General features: G+C 42.5%; 1 protein-coding gene across 1 annotated transcript in view; it reads right to left on the reverse strand.

Moving 5' to 3' along the window:
- Positions 1-18,595, reverse strand: part of LOC142664175 (disintegrin and metalloproteinase domain-containing protein 9-like) — a 77,472-nt gene that overhangs the window by 35,335 nt on the left and 23,542 nt on the right. Inside the window, exons 3-8 of the mRNA XM_075843200.1 lie at positions 18,437-18,525; positions 13,150-13,217; positions 8,174-8,252; positions 7,526-7,605; positions 6,357-6,525; positions 5,196-5,258 (exon numbers count right to left, since the gene is read on the reverse strand). Of these exons, the coding sequence (XP_075699315.1) occupies positions 5,196-5,258; positions 6,357-6,525; positions 7,526-7,605; positions 8,174-8,252; positions 13,150-13,217; positions 18,437-18,525 (548 nt within the window). The remainder of the gene's footprint in view (positions 1-5,195; positions 5,259-6,356; positions 6,526-7,525; positions 7,606-8,173; positions 8,253-13,149; positions 13,218-18,436; positions 18,526-18,595) is intronic.

Consider the following 18,595-nt stretch of genomic DNA (forward strand, 5'->3'; position numbering starts at 1 on the left):
AAAGAGGGGGATGAGTGGAAGACTGCGTTTAACACGCCCGAAGGTCATTTCGAATACCTCGTCATGCCCTTTGGGTTGTGTAATGCTCCCGCGGTCTTCCAGAATTTCATAAATGAGATTTTAAGAGACTACCTGGTGTTATTTCTTGTAGTGTACCTTGATGACATACTTGTGTTTTCCAAGGACTGGTCCTCCCATATTGAGCATGTCAGGAAGGTGCTCCAGGTCCTTCGAGAAAACAAACTGTTTGCAAAGACCGAAAAATGTGTGTTTGGGGTGCAGGAGATACCATTTTTGGGCCAAATCCTCACTCCTCATGAATTCCGCATGGACCCCGCCAAGGTCCAGGCTGTGGCGGAATGGGTCCAACCTACCTCCCTGAAGGCGTTACAGTGCTTCCTGGGGTTCGCTAATTATTACAGGAGGTTTATTGCTGACTTCTCGGTCATCGCTAAGCCTCTTACGGATCTCACTCGCAAAGGTGCTGATCTCCTCCACTGGCCTCCTGAGGCTTTCCAGGCTTTTGAGGTCCTTAAGAAGTGCTTTATCTCGGCCCCGGTGCTGGTTCAGCTCAACCAAATGGAGCCTTTTATCGTGGAGGTTGACGCGTCCGAGGTGGGAGTGGGGGCTGTCTTGTCCCAGGGTACCAGGTCCCTCACCCATCTCCGTCCCTGTGCCTACTTCTCCAGGAAGTTTTCACCCACTGAGAGTAACTATGATATTGGCAACCGCGAACTCTTAGGGTATGTTCACACGAGGGCGTCCGTTACGGCTGAAATTACGGGGATGTTTCAGCCTGAAAACATCACTATAATTTCAGCCGTACCGGTATGTGCAGGAGCTTCAACGCCGCGTCAATTACGGCCGTAATTGGCGCTGCTATTCATTGGAGTGAATGAATAACGGCTCCAATTACGGCCAAAGAAGTGACAGGTCACTTCTTTGACGCGGGCGTCTATTTACGCGCCGTCATTTGACAGCGGCGCGTAAATAGACGCCTCGTGTGAACAGACAAACGTCTGCCCATTGCTTTCAATGGGCAGATGTTTGTCAGCGCTATTGAGGCGCTATTTTCGGGCGTAATCGGGGCAAAAACGCCCGATTTACGTCCGTAAATAGGCCGTGTGAACATACCCTTAGCCATTAAATGGGCATTTGAAGAGTGGCGCCACTTCCTGGAGGGGGCTAGGCACCAGGTAACGGTCCTTACCGACCACAAGAATCTGGTTTTCCTAGAATCTGCCCGGAGGCTAAACCCGAGACAAGCTCGTTGGGCGTTATTTTTTACCAGATTCAACTTTGTGGTTACCTATAGGGCTGGTCTAAAAATGTTAAGGCTGATGCACTGTCACGTAGCTTCATGGCCAGCCCTCCTTCGGAGGAAGATCCTGCTTGTATTTTGCCTCCAGGTATAATCATTTCCGCTATTGATTCTGATTTAGTCTCTGAAATTGCGGCTGATCAAGGTTCAGCTCCCGGGAGCCTTCCTGAGAACAAGCTGTTTGTTCCCCTGCAATTCCGGCTAAGGGTACTTAGGGAAAATCATGACTCTGCACTATCTGGCCATCCAGGCATCCTGGGTACCAAGCACCTCATTGCCAGAAACTATTGGTGGCCTGGGTTGCCTAAAGACGTTAAGGCCTACGTCGCCGCTTGTGAAGTTTGTGCTAGGTCCAAGACTCCCAGGTCCCGACCAGCGGGCTTACTATGTTCTTTGCCCATTCCCCAGAGACCTTGGACCCATATCTCCATGGATTTTATCACCGATTTGCCTCCATCTCAAGGCAAGTCGGTGGTGTGGGTTGTAGTAGACCGCTTCAGTAAGATGTGCCACTTTGTGCCCCTCAAAAAACTACCCAATGCTAAGACGTTAGCTACCTTGTTTGTCAAACACATCCTGCGTCTCCATGGAGTCCCTGTCAATATTGTTTCTGATAGAGGGGTACAATTTGTTTCATTGTTTTGGAGAGCCTTCTGTAAAAAGTTGGAGATTGATCTGTCCTTCTCCTCTGCCTTCCATCCTGAAACTAATGGCCAAACTGAGAGGACTAATCAGTCTCTAGAACAATATTTAAGGTGTTTTATCTCTGACTGTCAATATGATTGGGTCTCATTCATTCCCCTCGCCGAATTTTCCCTTAATAACCGGGTCAGTAACTCGTCAGGGGTCTCCCCCTTTTTCTGTAATTTTGGGTTTAATCCACGGTTCTCTTCCGTTTCACCTGGTAGTTCCAACAATCCCGAGGTAGAAGTCGTTCATCGAGAACTGTGCACAGTCTGGGCTCAGGTTCAGAAGAACCTAGAGGCGTCCCAGAGCATACAAAAAACTCAGGCAGATAGAAAACGTTCTGCTAACCCCTTGTTTATGGTCGGGGATCTGGTGTGGCTATCGTCTAAAAATTTGCGCCTTAAGGTCTCGTCCAAGAAGTTTGCTCCCCGGTTTATAGGACCGTACAAGGTCATTGAAGTCCTCAATCCTGTCTCCTTCCGACTGGAGTTGCCCCCATCTTTTCGAGTACACGACGTGTTCCATGCCTCCCTCCTTAAACGCTGCTCCCCGTCCTTGGCTCCCTCGAGGAAACCTCCGGTCCCTGTTCTCACCCCTGAGGGGGCAGAATTCGAGGTGGCCAAGATTGTGGACAGCAGGATGGTCCAAGGCTCCCTCCAGTACCTGGTCCATTGGAGAGGATACGGGCCTGAGGAGAGGACTTGGGTACCCGCTCGGGATGTTCACGCTGGGATATTGGTCAGGAGGTTTCACCTTTGTTTCCCCAGTAAACCAGGTCCACTTATAAAGGGTCCGGTGGCCCCTCATAAAAGGGGGGTACTGTAAAGGATCTGCCAGGCACAGCTTCGGGGTTAACGCCCATAGATAATCAGTCTGCACCTGCTTCTATGTCTGTGAGACTGACTCCATCTTCCACCACTCAGGGTGGCAGGCTTAGGAGTGGGAGAACCTATCACAGCCTGGCCAGACGGAGCTAGCTCCCGCCCTCTGTCTATTTATACCTGCCTTTCCTGTTCCTCCTTTGCTTGTGATTCTTCTCGTTTGGTTTCCTGGCTCTGCTGCAGCTGCTTGTACCATTGTCCTTGCTTCATATTGACCCCGGCTTGCTGACTACTCTCCTGCTCTGCGTTTGGTACCTCGTACACTCCTGGTTTGACTCGGCTTGTTTACTACTCTTCTGCTCTGCGTTTGGCACCTCGTACTCTCCTGGTTTGACTCGGCTTGTTCACTTCTCTTGTTGCTCACGGTGATGCCGTGGGCAACTGCCCCTTTCTCCCCCTAGCTCTGTGTACCCTTGTCTGTTTGTCTGTCGTGCACTTATTGAGCATAGGGACCGTCGCCCAGTTGTACCCCGTCACCTAGGGCAGGTCGTTGCAAGTAGGCAGGGACTGAGTGGTGGGTAGATTAGGGCTCACTTGTCTGTCTCCCCACCCCCGTCATTATAATGAGCTTCACTTTTTGAATTTAATTACTGAAATAAATGATATTCTAATTCATTAAGAAGGAACAGTATATATATATATATATATATATATATATATATATATATATATACAGTATATATATATACACACATGTATATACATATACATATATATATATATATATATATATATATATATATATATATAAAAATAAATTAAAAAAATAATATATATATAAAAAACAAAGGATAAACAAGCAGCACCGTTTTCCAAATACGTGCGGTCAGGGTGCAATATTCCCGTTAGGACACGTGACCAGTGTCCCTAAATACCAAGTAAAGTCCTCCAAAATACGAGACAGCACACCTTGATAGTGAAAAAGTGGATTTATTCACCACATGCTTGTGGTAAATAAATCCACTTTTTCACTATCAAGGTGTGCTGCCTCGTATTTTGGAGGACTTTGCTATATATATATATATATATATATATATATATATATATATATATATATATATATATATATATATATATATATATATGTATATATATTTATATTTAAATATAAAAACACTTATGCAGCAAGGGGCAAGTTGAATTTTGTTGTCACTGGAATATACACTGAATTGCCACTTTATTAGAGACACCTGCCTCTCAGGATTGGAGCTTCCCTGTATGGAAATTAGACACATCACCCCGGACGCAGTATAAAATCATGTGAGCGAGTTTTCTGTGGATCAGTTTCACATTAGAACTCGAATATAGAGTGAGCTGAGCGACTTTGAGCAAGGCATGGTCATCAGTGTTAGACCAGCTGGGGCGAGTATTTAACAAATTGCCAACCTTGTGGGGTTTTCTCATGCAACAGTGTTGAAAGTATACCAAGAATGGTGTGATCAAGTAAAAATATCCAGCGAAAGGGGACCTGTAAATGTCAACAACTCGTCGACGAAAGGGGTGATAGGAGGATGTCAAGAATTGTTCTGACGAACAGGCAGTGCACAGTCAAGCAAATTGCAGTTGAATGCAACGCAGGTGCCCCAACTAACGTGTCCAAATGCACGACTCGTTTCTTTTTTTTCATAATCTAAATTTTTATTGTAGAATTTTCCAGATACAGAAGAAACCAAGCCAACACGACTCGTTCCTTAGCACTGATGGGATATAACAGCAGGCGACCAGTTTGAGTGCCAAACAGACAGGCAAGACTCCAGTAGGCACAAGAGGGCAAACATGGCATCACTGAGCAGTGGAAAAACATCGCCTAGTCAGATGAATCCAGATTTCTGGGGCAATATGCAGAGTCAGAATTTGACGCTACAGCATGAATCGATGAACGCTTCCTGTCAGATGTGAACAGTTCAGGCTGGTGGAGTTGGAGTAACGGTGTGGGGAACGTTATCTTGACACACCCTGGCTCCTTAGATACCTGTGGATGGACGTTTGAACAGTAGGGCTTACCTAAGTATTGTGGCCGAGAAAGTTCACCCTTCATGGCCGATATTTACATGAAAGACACTTTAAAGGCAACTGCGAGAAGCTATCCTGTCCACATGGGCCAATATTACTGCAGCCAACACCTAGTGGAAGCTATGCCATGACAAATTGCTGTGGTTCTGAAGGCCAAAGGTGGTCCAACCCCCTACTAGATGGGTGTCTCTGATAAAATAGCCACTTAGTGTATCTTGATGACCTCTGTTTTGTAAAATTCATGTTCTACATGATAAGCCATATGGAGAAGAACATAGAGATTGATTTCTTACCCTAAGATTATCCACCACTACTCCAAGCTCTACGTAACTGGTTATTGCAAGAACATCTCGCTTCTTCTGCACAGACATAAAAAAACACTCAATATATTTATGCAATATACACAGAATAACAACCAGGCAGCAATAATACAAAAATGATATACAATGAATAAAATAGGTCACCCATAGTGGTAAACCTCAAAAGTTATATCTATGTTATGGCTTATACAAGTCTTATGGAGTCTGCATTATTTTCACTCACACTTTTCGGCACTGGCAATCATAGTTGAGATTTATTTTGAGTAAAACATATTTGAAAATGTTCCTTTAGCGATGGCCTGGCTTACTAGTGCTGTGTGTGGACGGGAATCAATACAATCCCATTCATATACAGAGAAGAAAAATGCATTGGCCGAACTGGCCCCACTACAAGGCGTGATAACAAAACTGTCTTGCCCTGTTCACACGTTTTTGCAGACAGAAAAAAATCTGCCTCAGAATTTCTGAAGGAATTTTAAGACAGATTTTGAACTACCTGCGCTTTTTTTCAGGGTTGTTTTTTCGCTCATGGCCATTGAAGCTAATGCAAGGACCGCGGGCAAAAAACGCAGTGAAAAGTGCCAGGAAACGCTGGAACTGACATGCTGCTTTTTCCCCACGAGCGCCCGAAAGCCACCCGGGAAAAGAAACGCCTCTGCCTCCCATTGAAATCAATGAGGGCGATTTCGGTCATTTTTGGCGCAGATTCAGCGCATCAAAAAACAATGCCAAAAAACTCAGTGTGAACAGGACATACCAGTAAAACTGTCCTTGCTGCCCGTAGCAACCAATCAGAGCTCTGCTGTCATTTCTTAAACTCAGCTCTGATTGGTTGCTATGGGCAACAAAGACAGTTTTACTGTTAGACAGTTTTGAGGCCTGTGGAAAGTTGTGTTCCTTGTGGATTTTTGGGGTATTTTTCACGGCTCACTTCTATGTAAAACCGGCACAGTCCTCCATTTGGTCAACGTTTCTGTAAGCGAACATTTAAAATCTTTTACATAGAAACATTTTGGAAGAAAATAGTAAAACATTTGGGAAAAAATTGTTAAAAAAAAAGAAGCTATTTATACATGGCTTGAATCATTAAACAACATAAAGATGTAAATGGCATTAAGACATTTAGGCATTTACCCTACGGAGTTGAAAATATGATGGCAGTAAAGTGTCCATGGCTTCCGCCCCCACACCGCACATAGAGGACCCTTCAGGCTCATCTATCCGGTACAGTCGGTGTGCTCCATGAAAGGGATGCTCCATAGGCTCAATCCCGTAATGCTCCTCACTCAAGTACATGACTCCCCTGTCATGAATAAATAAGTAGTTACCATAACAGTAGTAAAACATTATCACACAAAAAAAAACCCAACATGAATTCCCCAAAAAAGAAAAAAACAACTGTATAATGGAGATGAGAGCCATGAACCTATATCATGTGTTGCTAATTTCCCAGTTGCATTTAACAAGAATGAATAAATTATAGAGTTCAGAGAAAATAAAAGTAGCAAGTGCGGCAGCTTTCAATATTTTTGGGTTATTATGCGGTCCCTTTGCAGTTCATTACAAAATAAAGCATCCTCTTAGTAAAGTTGACAATATTATGTACGCATTCTGACAAACTGCTATCTAAATAGGTGTTAATACATGATTCCACCTCAGCTGACCGTACATTACTGTATAGATGCGGGAATATAGGGGTATAACTATCATATCATGTTATGGCATATTGCTAGGATATTTTAGGACATTATATCGGTGAAGGTCCAACCTCTAGGACCCCCACTGATCCGAACGAGGAAACAGAGGTCCCTTTGGCTTTTAACTTGAACAGCGCCGCTCTTGCCACTCGATGTGAAGGTAACTGCAAAACAGCCCTATTCAAGTGGACGGTGCCGTGTTGCATCTCTCAGCACGGCGGGCGGCCGGAAGCGTCGTTGACAATAATTTCATGTGTATGGTGACTGGCAAACCGTTCCATGACGCCTGCCATCGCGGGGGGGGGGGGGGGGGGAGGAACGTGATTTAGATCAGCAGGTTGGATTTCGACCAGTCAAATGGATGACTTCAGGACAACCACCCATATAAAAATGCTGTTATGGAAGGCATACAATCTATTGGGCGGAAGGATCAGATTAGGAAAGAGTAGTTTGTTCTATAATGCCAACTCCACTCAGAACTAGAACGGCATATTCTTTAAGTGGTAATTGTGTTATGTTGGGTTGGAGTTCATATCCAGCTCATACATGTTCTCACCATAATAAGTTTTTGTCTTGGTAAATGAAAGTACATGTATGGGAACTAACCTGAGACCATGACAGTCACTGAGTGCGATAACAGAATTCTCTATTCCTTCTACCTGTCCATGATAATAACAGGAGTACTTCTGCAAATAAAAACACCTAATATTAATCTGTCATCTGAAATATATCTAAAAAGACAACATCTATTGTGATAGGGGTTTGTCTGTTTTAAAAAATACTTTTTTTTTAGGGAATTCTGGGTAAATAAAGGCCATCTCTCGCGTTATACAGACAGTCCATTGATTTTCATTTCCCCTGTGGTGGTGCCACTGGGAATTGAACACCTGCTCTAAGGACTACAGTCGACTGCGCTATTGATTCTGTTGAAAAAACAGAAACCTGCCGGAACAGTGACAAACGGAAGCCATTAGCAATGTTTCCGTCACCATTGATATCAATGGTGATGCAAACGGAAGCTAAGGTTTCCATTTGACTTTCCGTTGAGGGGTTCCACGATGGAAACCTCCGACAAAACCCCTGAACGGAAAGCCAACGCTGATATGAACCGGTCCTTATAGTTTATCAAAACTATATATTTTTATTTTTAACTTCTGGAGAGATCAGGACAGACTTTGTAGCACGAGTGGGTTGATGGAGAATACTGATCACTCATCACACATCCACAACTGAGACACTTGTGATGAAACATACCGGTACTGTGCGATTGAGGGCCTTCAGTCCACCACTTTTGCTGTAGGTAAAGTGCTCAAAGTCTTTACTCACAAAATCTCTATGGATGAATGCAAATAAACAGAACACGATCAGTGTCTACATTTTAAATTCTCAACAGAAATCCCATATCCCTTAGCAAAAAGTATGGGCCTCATTCCCCACTGAGAGTTCCAACACATTTTTTTATTAAATGGACACTAACAATGTATGCTGTTTTAATAGTATACCTTATATATATCAAATTTACTTACTGTTAACATTTGTGTTAAATGGGAGGAGGAGTAGGAGGAGGGAGCAGAGAGAGAAAGAGACACAGACACGTTGCCAATCCAAGTCTAAGGAGAGGTGAGCAGGAGGAGGGAGGAGACACAAAGACACAGAAGCTGCCCATTCAAGTCTATGAAGAAGGGAGGGGGGAGCAGGAGCCGAGTAAGAAATACACATACTGACGTGCAGCAGCTTTTGGTAAGTGTTACTGCTTCACCCCAGTGCTGAAATTCACAGTTACACTGCTCATTACTGCTTTATGATGTCCTCCATGCTTCTGCAGCTTCTATACATATAGGTGCTAGAAAGACGAAGAGAATCCTGCTCTCATATCTCTAAGTGTATAGAAGACATGATAGCCTTTATGCCCCCACCCACTAGCTGAGGGACAACTGAGAATAAAAGATAGAGCCTGCAGAGGGGAAAACTGCTAAATAATGTAAAATAAAAGTCATATGACAGCCAGAAATAGTGTTATTCCTCATGTACATACATATGACAGCTTATTCTGAAAAGTCACCTAAAAAGTTTGGTAAGTTTTAAGTTAATGTTCACCATAATTTTATATGAGATCTTTATTGGGTAAGCTCTGTTAATACTGAGTGGTGTTCCAATATTTCTCCTCTGTGCAGCGTGTAACAGATTCAGAATCGATAAAAACAAGGGGACATATACAAAACCACCGAAAAAGGCCATACTTACAAATGGACACAGCCAGGTCAGAAGGGCTGATGGAGTGAGCAGGTGCTTTAAATAATAATAGCCACTCCCACTGGTCTTGAGGGGAGTGGTGTGTGTGGTGCATGGGATGTGTAGTAAGAAATAATAAATGAATAGTGTGTGTGCAAGTGTAATACTATAAGTGAAATATAGGGGGCAGTAATGAGTGAAGTGCCTCAATAGAAATAAATGGATAATGGGGTGCAAGTGTGTGAAACATGGAGGGATAGTGTGTACGTCATGAGGCACAACGTGTATAGCCAGGTAGAAGCCTATTTGTGAAGCCTTGATAGTTCATAGAGCGGGCTACCCTGCTTGCTATGCCAAACAACAACACACCATGCTCTCCCAGCATCAAAGACCCGGCTGTGTCCAAGAGAAGCGAATATATGTAATAATGAAAAATACCTGGGGTATTAGTAATCATTTTGGCCATTTGTAAGTATGGCCTTTTTCGGTGGTTTTGTATATGTCCCCTTGTTTTTATCGGTTCTGTCTGTACATCAGGAACATTCTGACTCGCAAGTCTGGGGATCCTTGTCGTGGATTGCGAGCTTGCGTCCTTTTGGCCAAAATGATTACTAATATCCCAAGTAAAGGATAGAAAAAAGGGGGACCGATACAAGGCGCTGCTAATGTCAATATCGATGTTTATTGAGAGGTAGGCTACGCGTTTCGACGCAGGAATTGCGTCTTCCTCAGGCCATGAACATACACAAATGAACATCTCCCATATATATACACATGTCAGTAATCAAAAACCGACCAATCACAGGAGGAAATGGGGAGGGGACACAGGGAGTTTGCTACAAGGAATAGAACAAAAAACAAACACGAATGATTGAAAAAATATGCGTCAATTAGATAAAAGAGCAATATGGTAGTTACATTTAACATAATTACATTTAACATATAGGAAAAAGTGACAGAACATAATAATAATCCCAATTTATAAGATATATAAAATGTTTGATATACAAGCCGTATTGATGACAACAAAAAAACCGGCAAAAATCTAAGAGATCGTCTAGTACATGCAGATGTGGGCTCTATTACTAAGAATCATCAGTCCTTGTTAGCCCCCAAAAAATTTGGTTGTTTTCCCTGTCTAGGGTGTAATAACTGCAAGAATATGGTCAAGGGCGAGGTATTTATTCATCCCACTAAAGGTTCTATTTATAAAATTAAACATCATCTTACATGTAAATCGGATCATGTAATATATATTATTCAATGTCCTTGCAAATTATTGTATGTAGGTGAAACTACTCTAGATTGCAGAAAACGCATAAACAATCATAAGTCTACTATTCGCACTAAGAAAATTGACCTACCCCTTCCTAAACATTTTGTTGAAAAAAACCATGGGGAGAATGACTTTAAGTTATACATCGTTGACCATGTACCGCGCCATAGACGCGGCGGAGACAGGATCTCTAAATTGAAAAGGTTGGAGTTGGAATGGATTTTTAAACTAGACACCTTATTCCCTAGAGGTCTTAATATAGATTTCAAGATCTTCCCAAGTTTCTCTAGATAGCCCAGCGTTATACTCCGATATGAACATCTGCCCGTGGATTCATCATTTTCCCTGTATTCCTCCCCCTCCTCTGTGTGTTAGGAGACTAACAAATAGTTTGACCTTTTTTTACTATAATAATATTCTATATATCATTTATAACATTTAGGTCTGATATATACTGCTGATGTACTATAAATTAACTAATATTCTTCTCTTTCTTCTAGATGTTACTCTCAAGGTTTTGCCTCAAGGATCGGTTGAAGCTATATATATGCACTACTCCTATGTTTGACTATATGCATCCTATCTTGAAAAGTCTTTCCATACATGTTTGTCCATGACTTCCCTCTACAATATCTCTTCTGGTGATATGCTAGTCTTTATATTTATATATTATGAGTCCTATATTTAGTCTAATGTGTTTAAAATCCCCATCTGTATCTTTTGATATGAGGTATGGTTATTAATGATCTGTGACATAATATTTACTCTTAGTTTTCGTTCACATTTTTTTGTATATTATTATATATATGGCCAATTAGATTTGAGAGTGGATAAGATGGACTTGTAATGTATGGAATGGTATTGCCCTTCTCTAAAATGGCGCCGAGGATCCTGAGTGAGCATTGCGCAGTCGCGAATTGACGATATGTTCCGTGACTCACATCCGAAGCTGACAGGATCTGACGCCTTTCATGTGGAACATGTAAGGGTGTATGGCCCTCTTCCAATATGGCGATTAACGCCTTCAGTGGGCCATGCGCATGCACTTAACGACGCACCATGCGATGACTCATACTCACAGGTGATAGGATTACGTAATGTTTAGACCTACGTAGTAGAGAGTGTACGATGCTATCAGCCGATCCAGCGAGGGTAAGATGTTTTTAATCTAAACTTTATTATGTACACCTGTCTTTTAACATTGTCACATGTTATTATACACATGTAGCCCATCTGATTGATTGGCCCTATTATAGTAAATGCACTATTTACACTACACACATGTAAAATTTTAAATTTATTTTCCTATGTGTGTATCAGCATATTCATAGGGGATCCTATTGTTATAATGCTATGTATATTTGCTGTATCACTACTACACAATTTTACTATGTTTGTGTAATTGATTTTTGATTTCGTATTGCATATATATGCATCTTGTATGTCACACTATTATGCTTGAGAAAGGCTCGTATCTGAGCTGAAACGTTGCACCGTGGAATAAAAGGATCTTCGCTTTGAAAATTTGGTAGTGCTGTCTCAATTTCTTTTTGCCTTGACTGAGGGGCCACCTTGGACTGTGACCTAGGAGACGTGCACCCGTTTGAAAAATCTGTCCTGTGCTGCTGATCTATATCTATCTTTCACATAGTACATGATATGACTAGGAGGAGCTCAGTGAATATGAATTTATATAGCTACTATTGAACTCAATAAAAACTATAAAAATCTCTATGTAGTGAGCTCCCTTAGTGGTGGCTGGAGGAAAATGCAATGGCTCTATGTCGGTAAGCAGGAGTAGTTCAGTGCTGGGCACCCCTCACACGACGGACTCCATAGCAGTGGCGTGATCTGCCATTATGGTGAGTACGCCACTGTACACATACAATTCACCAGCTTTGCCTGTATCCAAAATTCATAAATGAAGCGCTAATGACAAATATAGCTAATGAGCAGTCTATTGTTACACACCAACAGCCTCTAATTGTGCTTCAGTGACACATGCAGTAACTTAACTTACTACTGATAAAAAAATCATACCTGTTTTTATGTGTCCCTCAATCACAATCCATTTTATTTGTTCCTCTATAAGATTACCAAAATTCAACTGATCTAAAAAAAAAGATTCCATTTTGCCTCCTTGATGATTTTCTTGGCCTATGGTGGCCAAAGACATTAGATATTTTTATGGCTGATTTCACACATTTTGGTGGGGTCTCCCAAACAGTTTATGCTTATTTTCACTAATTGGTCACCAAATTTTTAGGAATCTGCCCCAAAAAATAAATTCCAATGTCTATAGCTAGAACTACTGCAACACCTTTCTTTGTGGTCTACCGGAAAACAGACTAATATCACTCCCTTCTTTCAATCTCTCCACTGGCTGCCAATCACACAAAGAATCCAATTCAAAATCCCCCTCAGGATTGCCCAATACTGCCCTGTCCTACAATTCTTCTCTAATTCACAGCTTCCACTCCACATGAGACTTCTCTTGTGCTTCCCCTCTCTCCTGGAACTCCCTCCCTCATTCCATCCCACACTCTCCAAACCTTTGATCACTCACTGAAATCTTTCCTCTTCTCACAAGCATATAACCTGGCCTAACGAGTTCTCCAACCGGTATTTCAATGTTATATAATTAAATATATAATAATAATAAAAATTAATAACGGCTACCTTTATAATTTTTACATAGAATTAGAAGTGATGTATTCCATACCTGTTTCTCTGTAGATTGAGGATTAGAGTACCATTTGAGGTTTGGATGATATAGGATACATTTTCGTCCTGAAAATAAAAATGTTAAATAGCTGAGTTTCACTTCATGTCACTTCTTTGTTGCTTCAATACATGTAAACAATTAATTTCACCCATTATCTTTATTTACTGCCCTCCGATATTTGATTGAACTTTCAGGTTGCAATAATAATTACATCTATGGGTGGAATTAATATTTGAAGAAAAACTCTAGAAAAGTTTACATCATGACATAGTTTGAGACACCTTTAGACATAAAGTAAAAAAAAAGTATACTTTTACATGAATTGTTTTTTACCTGGAGTCTCAAGAACGTAAAGATGGCCATAGATGGCAAGTTGTCTAGTTGACACCTATGAATAATGCCCATTGCCCGTTTTTCACAGCATCCGTGTGGCACCCGATAGTTTACATGGACCCATTTACTTTAGCGGGTGAATCGGGTCCGTGAAAACAGACCCAATTCTCAGATCTGTGGAAAGATAGGACATGTTCTATCTTTCCACGGCGGATCACTGATGGAACCCAGCCAGCACACACGGTCGTGTGCATGATCTATAAAGGGGACGGAAAAATGTCCTGGAAAAATGTATTTGTTTGATATTGAGCACCGAAGGGTCTCGTGCGCTTACAATTCCTCATATTGTAAAACGCCAACACACTGTAGTGGCGGTTCACAGTATTACAGCTTCCTCCCATTCACAATATAGCATAAAGATGTAGCATACATTTTCTATATTACGGCTCTTCTAAGAATGATACCACAGTGTATCTGTGATTTTACTGTGGCGTCACAACAAGCGGCAAGCCGCCATATATATGCAAGCGCCATTCACAGCTTACAACAGTCCCCAGAACGGCTCAGTGCCTGATGAAGGTCAATGTGACCGAAACGTCGCACCGCACATAGCCACTAGCATCAAAAATAAAAACAATAATTCTTCCACCTTCAATTTGTGTACCAAATACTTTCATCGGTCTCATGGTTCAATCGGAAAGTATTTAGGAATCCATTTCAACCAATTCTTATGCCATTTATGTGGCACCCTTGGCAGATACCTAGTTGCTCATGTGGCATATAAGAGATAAGAACATTTTTCTGTACTGGCCTCTGGTTAAAAAAAAGTAAGTTGCTTACATAAGGTGATCCTGACAACAAGGTATGTTTGTTTTACTGGTGACAACACTTGACTCATGTAAATCAAATCCAAAAATTTCACAAGACCTATAATATACAGTACTTTAGACGTGCCATGACGACATTGCTCATAGAAGTTCTGTTTTATGGGTGTGATCCACATATATGTGTTATCTGTTATCAACAAGGAAATATATTTTACAGTCAGTTACGTGACTTGTGTAAGCAATGAAGGCCAAAGTGCACCAGATCTCCTGCAATAATAAACCTCAAGACATTGCAGGTATCTTGGAGCCAAAGAAAATCTGAAATCCTTAGACCCGCGTAGTAGCATCAAATAATATAAGATTTAGCCTAGGGTTTTATACCATGGTATTCATCCCTTACAGCCTCACTACTATAGGTGCACAGGCACCTTGTCAAGTCGGCACCTCCACCAATTGTTTTAGGTTGCCTACCCAAATGCTCGTTCGTCGGCTGATCGCATCCTTTATGCAGCCCTAAAAATCATCATATTCGGATGCCCCTCTCCCCGCGTAAACAGGGGAAGAGCTGCCGACCATATGTAAGCTGTATGGAGACAAATTGTTTGTCACTATGCAGTTTAATCCGTATTAACGATCATTCATCTTAATGCAGTTTACATTGGCCCTTGTGTATAGAGCCTTTAAACAAGCGACGATCGACCTCTTATTGTTGGCGATCGGCACTCATTATAGACAGAAATCTGTGTAAACCAGCCATTACTTGGCTCTAGCCCTAAATGGGACCTGACAGAAGATCCTCCACCCCATGTTATTTAGTTTATATACTGGGTATTATGCCCTATATACAATGCAAAAGAAGGTAGGCTTCATATCGAAACCTGAGCACCCTGTATTGCTCTCTTGGCCTGGCACAACGATCCAGGGGATAAGAAGCTGCTGAGGATCAAGTATTATTAATAGGCTTTTGATAAGCCTCTAAAGCTGGCCATATACCTCTGTTCTGTTCCCGACTCCTCCATAAACGTGCATGCATTTCTACTGCCATAGGGAGAAGAGATAAGTGGCAGCCAGGCAGATTTGCAGATAACTTATCCCTCAAAAGAACAAAGCATTGGGCATTAGGTTGGAAGGGAAAAGGATTATGTTAAAATACAACCTGCCTGATGCATTTGCCCCCATGCATTTGTTTGGTGGTCTATCTAATAAGTACTGCCAGCTAGAACGAGTGTCACAGAAAAAAAATTTTTGATATCAATTTGCATTTAGTGTTTTATTATAAAATTTTATTTATTTGTGTGTTTGTGTTTTACTTTTTTCATTTTTCTAACTTTTACTTCACTATGGGGGCTGCCATTTTGTTTTTCATCTCTGTATGTGTCGATTAACAACACATACAGAGATGAAATACGGCAGCTACAGTGCATAGGAGTCAATGAACGGGAGCCGTTCCATTGACTTTGCTCTCTGGCTCTGTACTGCGCAGACGCAGGTCAGAGTCACACAGAGCAGAGCAGCTGTTTGCAGGGAGAGAGCAGGCGCCATCTTGAAGACCAGCTGCACTGCAGGTAAGATGTGTGTCTCTGCATGTCCCACTCTCTATCTCACAGACCCCCGCTCTCGTGACCCCCGACGGGCCCCCCCGACGCCCCCCCCTAACGCCCCCCCCTTCTATGAAGGACACATGATGCAACTGTATTGGGAAAGCCCTGAACAATAAATCTCTAGTTGTGCTGAGACTGTTTGGGGATGTGACTAATGAACTTCTCAGTCTCAGCACAATTAGAGAGATTTATCGTTCAGGGGTCTGGAAAAGCTGGGTGACCACCATTACCCCTCCTACTGGAGTGTGAGATTCATTAGTCACATACCCAAACATACTCCACTAGGAGTAATGGTGGTCACCCAGCTTTCCCAAACCCCTGAACGATAAATCTCTCTAGTTGTGCTGAGACTGAGAGGTTCATTAGTCACATTCCCAAACAGTCTCAGCACAACTAGAGAGATTTACCGTTCAGGGGTCTGGGAAAGCTGGGTGACCACCATTACCCCTCCTACTGGAGTGTGAGAGGTTCATTAGTCACATCCCTAAACACTCCAGTATGAGGGGTAATGGTGGTCACCCAGCTTTCCCAGACGCAGATATAACCAGGAAAGGGCTGGATGGACGGGCTGAGGGTGCACAGGGTTTTTGGTGATCCCCCTCTGTCATGTGATCGGACCTAGGTTACCGATTCATCAGACGGGGTTCATGTGACTATAAATCTGTCCATAACAAGAGACAGTGCACTCAGGACAAGCCCTGCCCTCATGCCGTAGTGGTGTGGTTCTGTCTGCAGTGATGGCGGTGGGTGGCTCTGACACCCGCCTCCCCCGTCGTGTCATCTCAGGACAGAAGGGGTGTCCGGATTGGAGACACAGCGCCGCACCTGTCCTCAGGTTGTGTCTGGTATTGCAGTTCACCTCCATTGAAGTGAATAGGACAGAGCTGTAATACCACACACGACCTGAGGACAGGTGCGGCGCCATGTTTTCCTGGACGACCCCTTTAAGACTTTTCCCGTGTGTGTGTGTGGCAGAGCGGAGTGTGCACGGGCGCCGCTGATACTTCATAGCCGCTTATCAGCTGTTTTGAAGAATCAGCGGCGAGCACCCCCCCCCACACACACACAAATCCACCAAACACGCAAAATCAAGTGTAATCAAGCGTTTTTTATGTGCTTTTTTGCACGTAAAATGTGCAAAAAAAAAACGTCAAATACACGGCGTGTGAACCGGTCAAAAGAAAAGTCATTCACTTCACTTTCATCATTCTAAGGCTGGGTTCACACGACCTATTTTCAGGCGTAATGGAGGCGTTTTACGCATCGATTTACGCCTGAAAAGACGGCTCCAATACGTCTGCAAACATCTGCCCATTCATTTGAATGGGTTTGCCAACGTACTGTGCCGACGACCTGTAATTTTACGCGTCGCTGTCAAAAGACGGCGCGTAAAATGACAGCCTCGGCAAAGAAGTGCAGGACACTTCTTGGGACGTAATTTGAGCCGTTTTTCATTGAATTGACTGAAGAACAGCTCCAAATTACGGGCGTAATTGACGACTCGCAAAACGCGAGTACGAGCAATTACGTCTGAAATGACGGAGCTGTTTTCTCCTGAAAACAGCTCCGTCATTTCAGACGTAAATGCAGTTAGCGTGTGCACATACCCTAAGGGTATGTTCACACACAATGTTTTCAGCTGAAAAATCAGAAGCAGAACGCCTACAAGCATCTGCCCATTGGTTTCAATGGGAAATACAGCGTTCTGTTCCGACAGGGCGTTTTTTACGTGGTACTTTTCCAAAAACGGCACGTAAAAAGACGCCCGACCAAAATGAAGTGCACATCACTTCTTGGGACGTTTTTGGAGCCGTTTTTCATTGACTTTATAGAAAAACAGCTCCAAAAACGGCCGTTAAAAAACGCGAGTTTGATTAAAAAATGGCTGAAAATCAGGAGCTGTTTTCCCTTTGTTTAGTAAGCGTGTGAACATACACTTAGCCTTTTGGTGTGTCCTATAACTTCTTCCAGCTGCAGAATCACACCCAATATGGCTGCCGGACACTGCTTAGCAATTTGAAGACACCTTTTCCTGGCTTGTGGGAGGGGGGGTGAGATTCCCTCCCACATTTACAGCAGTTGTGAGTCAGGTTGCTTTGCCTTATTCACCTTGCTGTAATTCTGGGAAGTGCTCCCCCTGGTGGCCAACATTGGAAAACATGTCAAATTATTATTTCATTTTTAATACTTTCCACCATACGGAAAAAATAAATAAAAAATACAGCAAAAAACGTAAAAAATATAATAGAAATAAGTAACGACGCTTAAAAAAAAAAAGGTTTAATTTGCGACACATTCCCTTTAAATTTGTGTCTCTTGGGCTGCCACAAACCAGCTATATTTTGGGTTTATTTTTTAAATGAAAGAAAACACCAATAAAATCAGCACAATTCTTCACTCGAATAGGGCTGACCTGCAATACCAAACACAGCCTGTGGACAAGAGTGGCGCTATTCCTATAGACAGCAGCCATGTTTTTCTAAGCACACACACACACAACAGAATGACATGAATAGTGCTTACTGTGCTGTGATCCACGTTTCTCCTCACTCTATTCACCACGCGCTCTGGAAAAACAATTTCATGGTCTTGCAGTCCAGAAACGTGATACCCTGAAGATATAATACATAAATATCATAATCATGTCTGTGTTCTATCAGAGTGAAATAGCCCCGTGACCCC

This window comes from Rhinoderma darwinii, chromosome 11 (genome assembly GCF_050947455.1).
Source record: "Rhinoderma darwinii isolate aRhiDar2 chromosome 11, aRhiDar2.hap1, whole genome shotgun sequence".
NCBI classification, from domain to species: domain Eukaryota; kingdom Metazoa; phylum Chordata; class Amphibia; order Anura; family Rhinodermatidae; genus Rhinoderma; species Rhinoderma darwinii.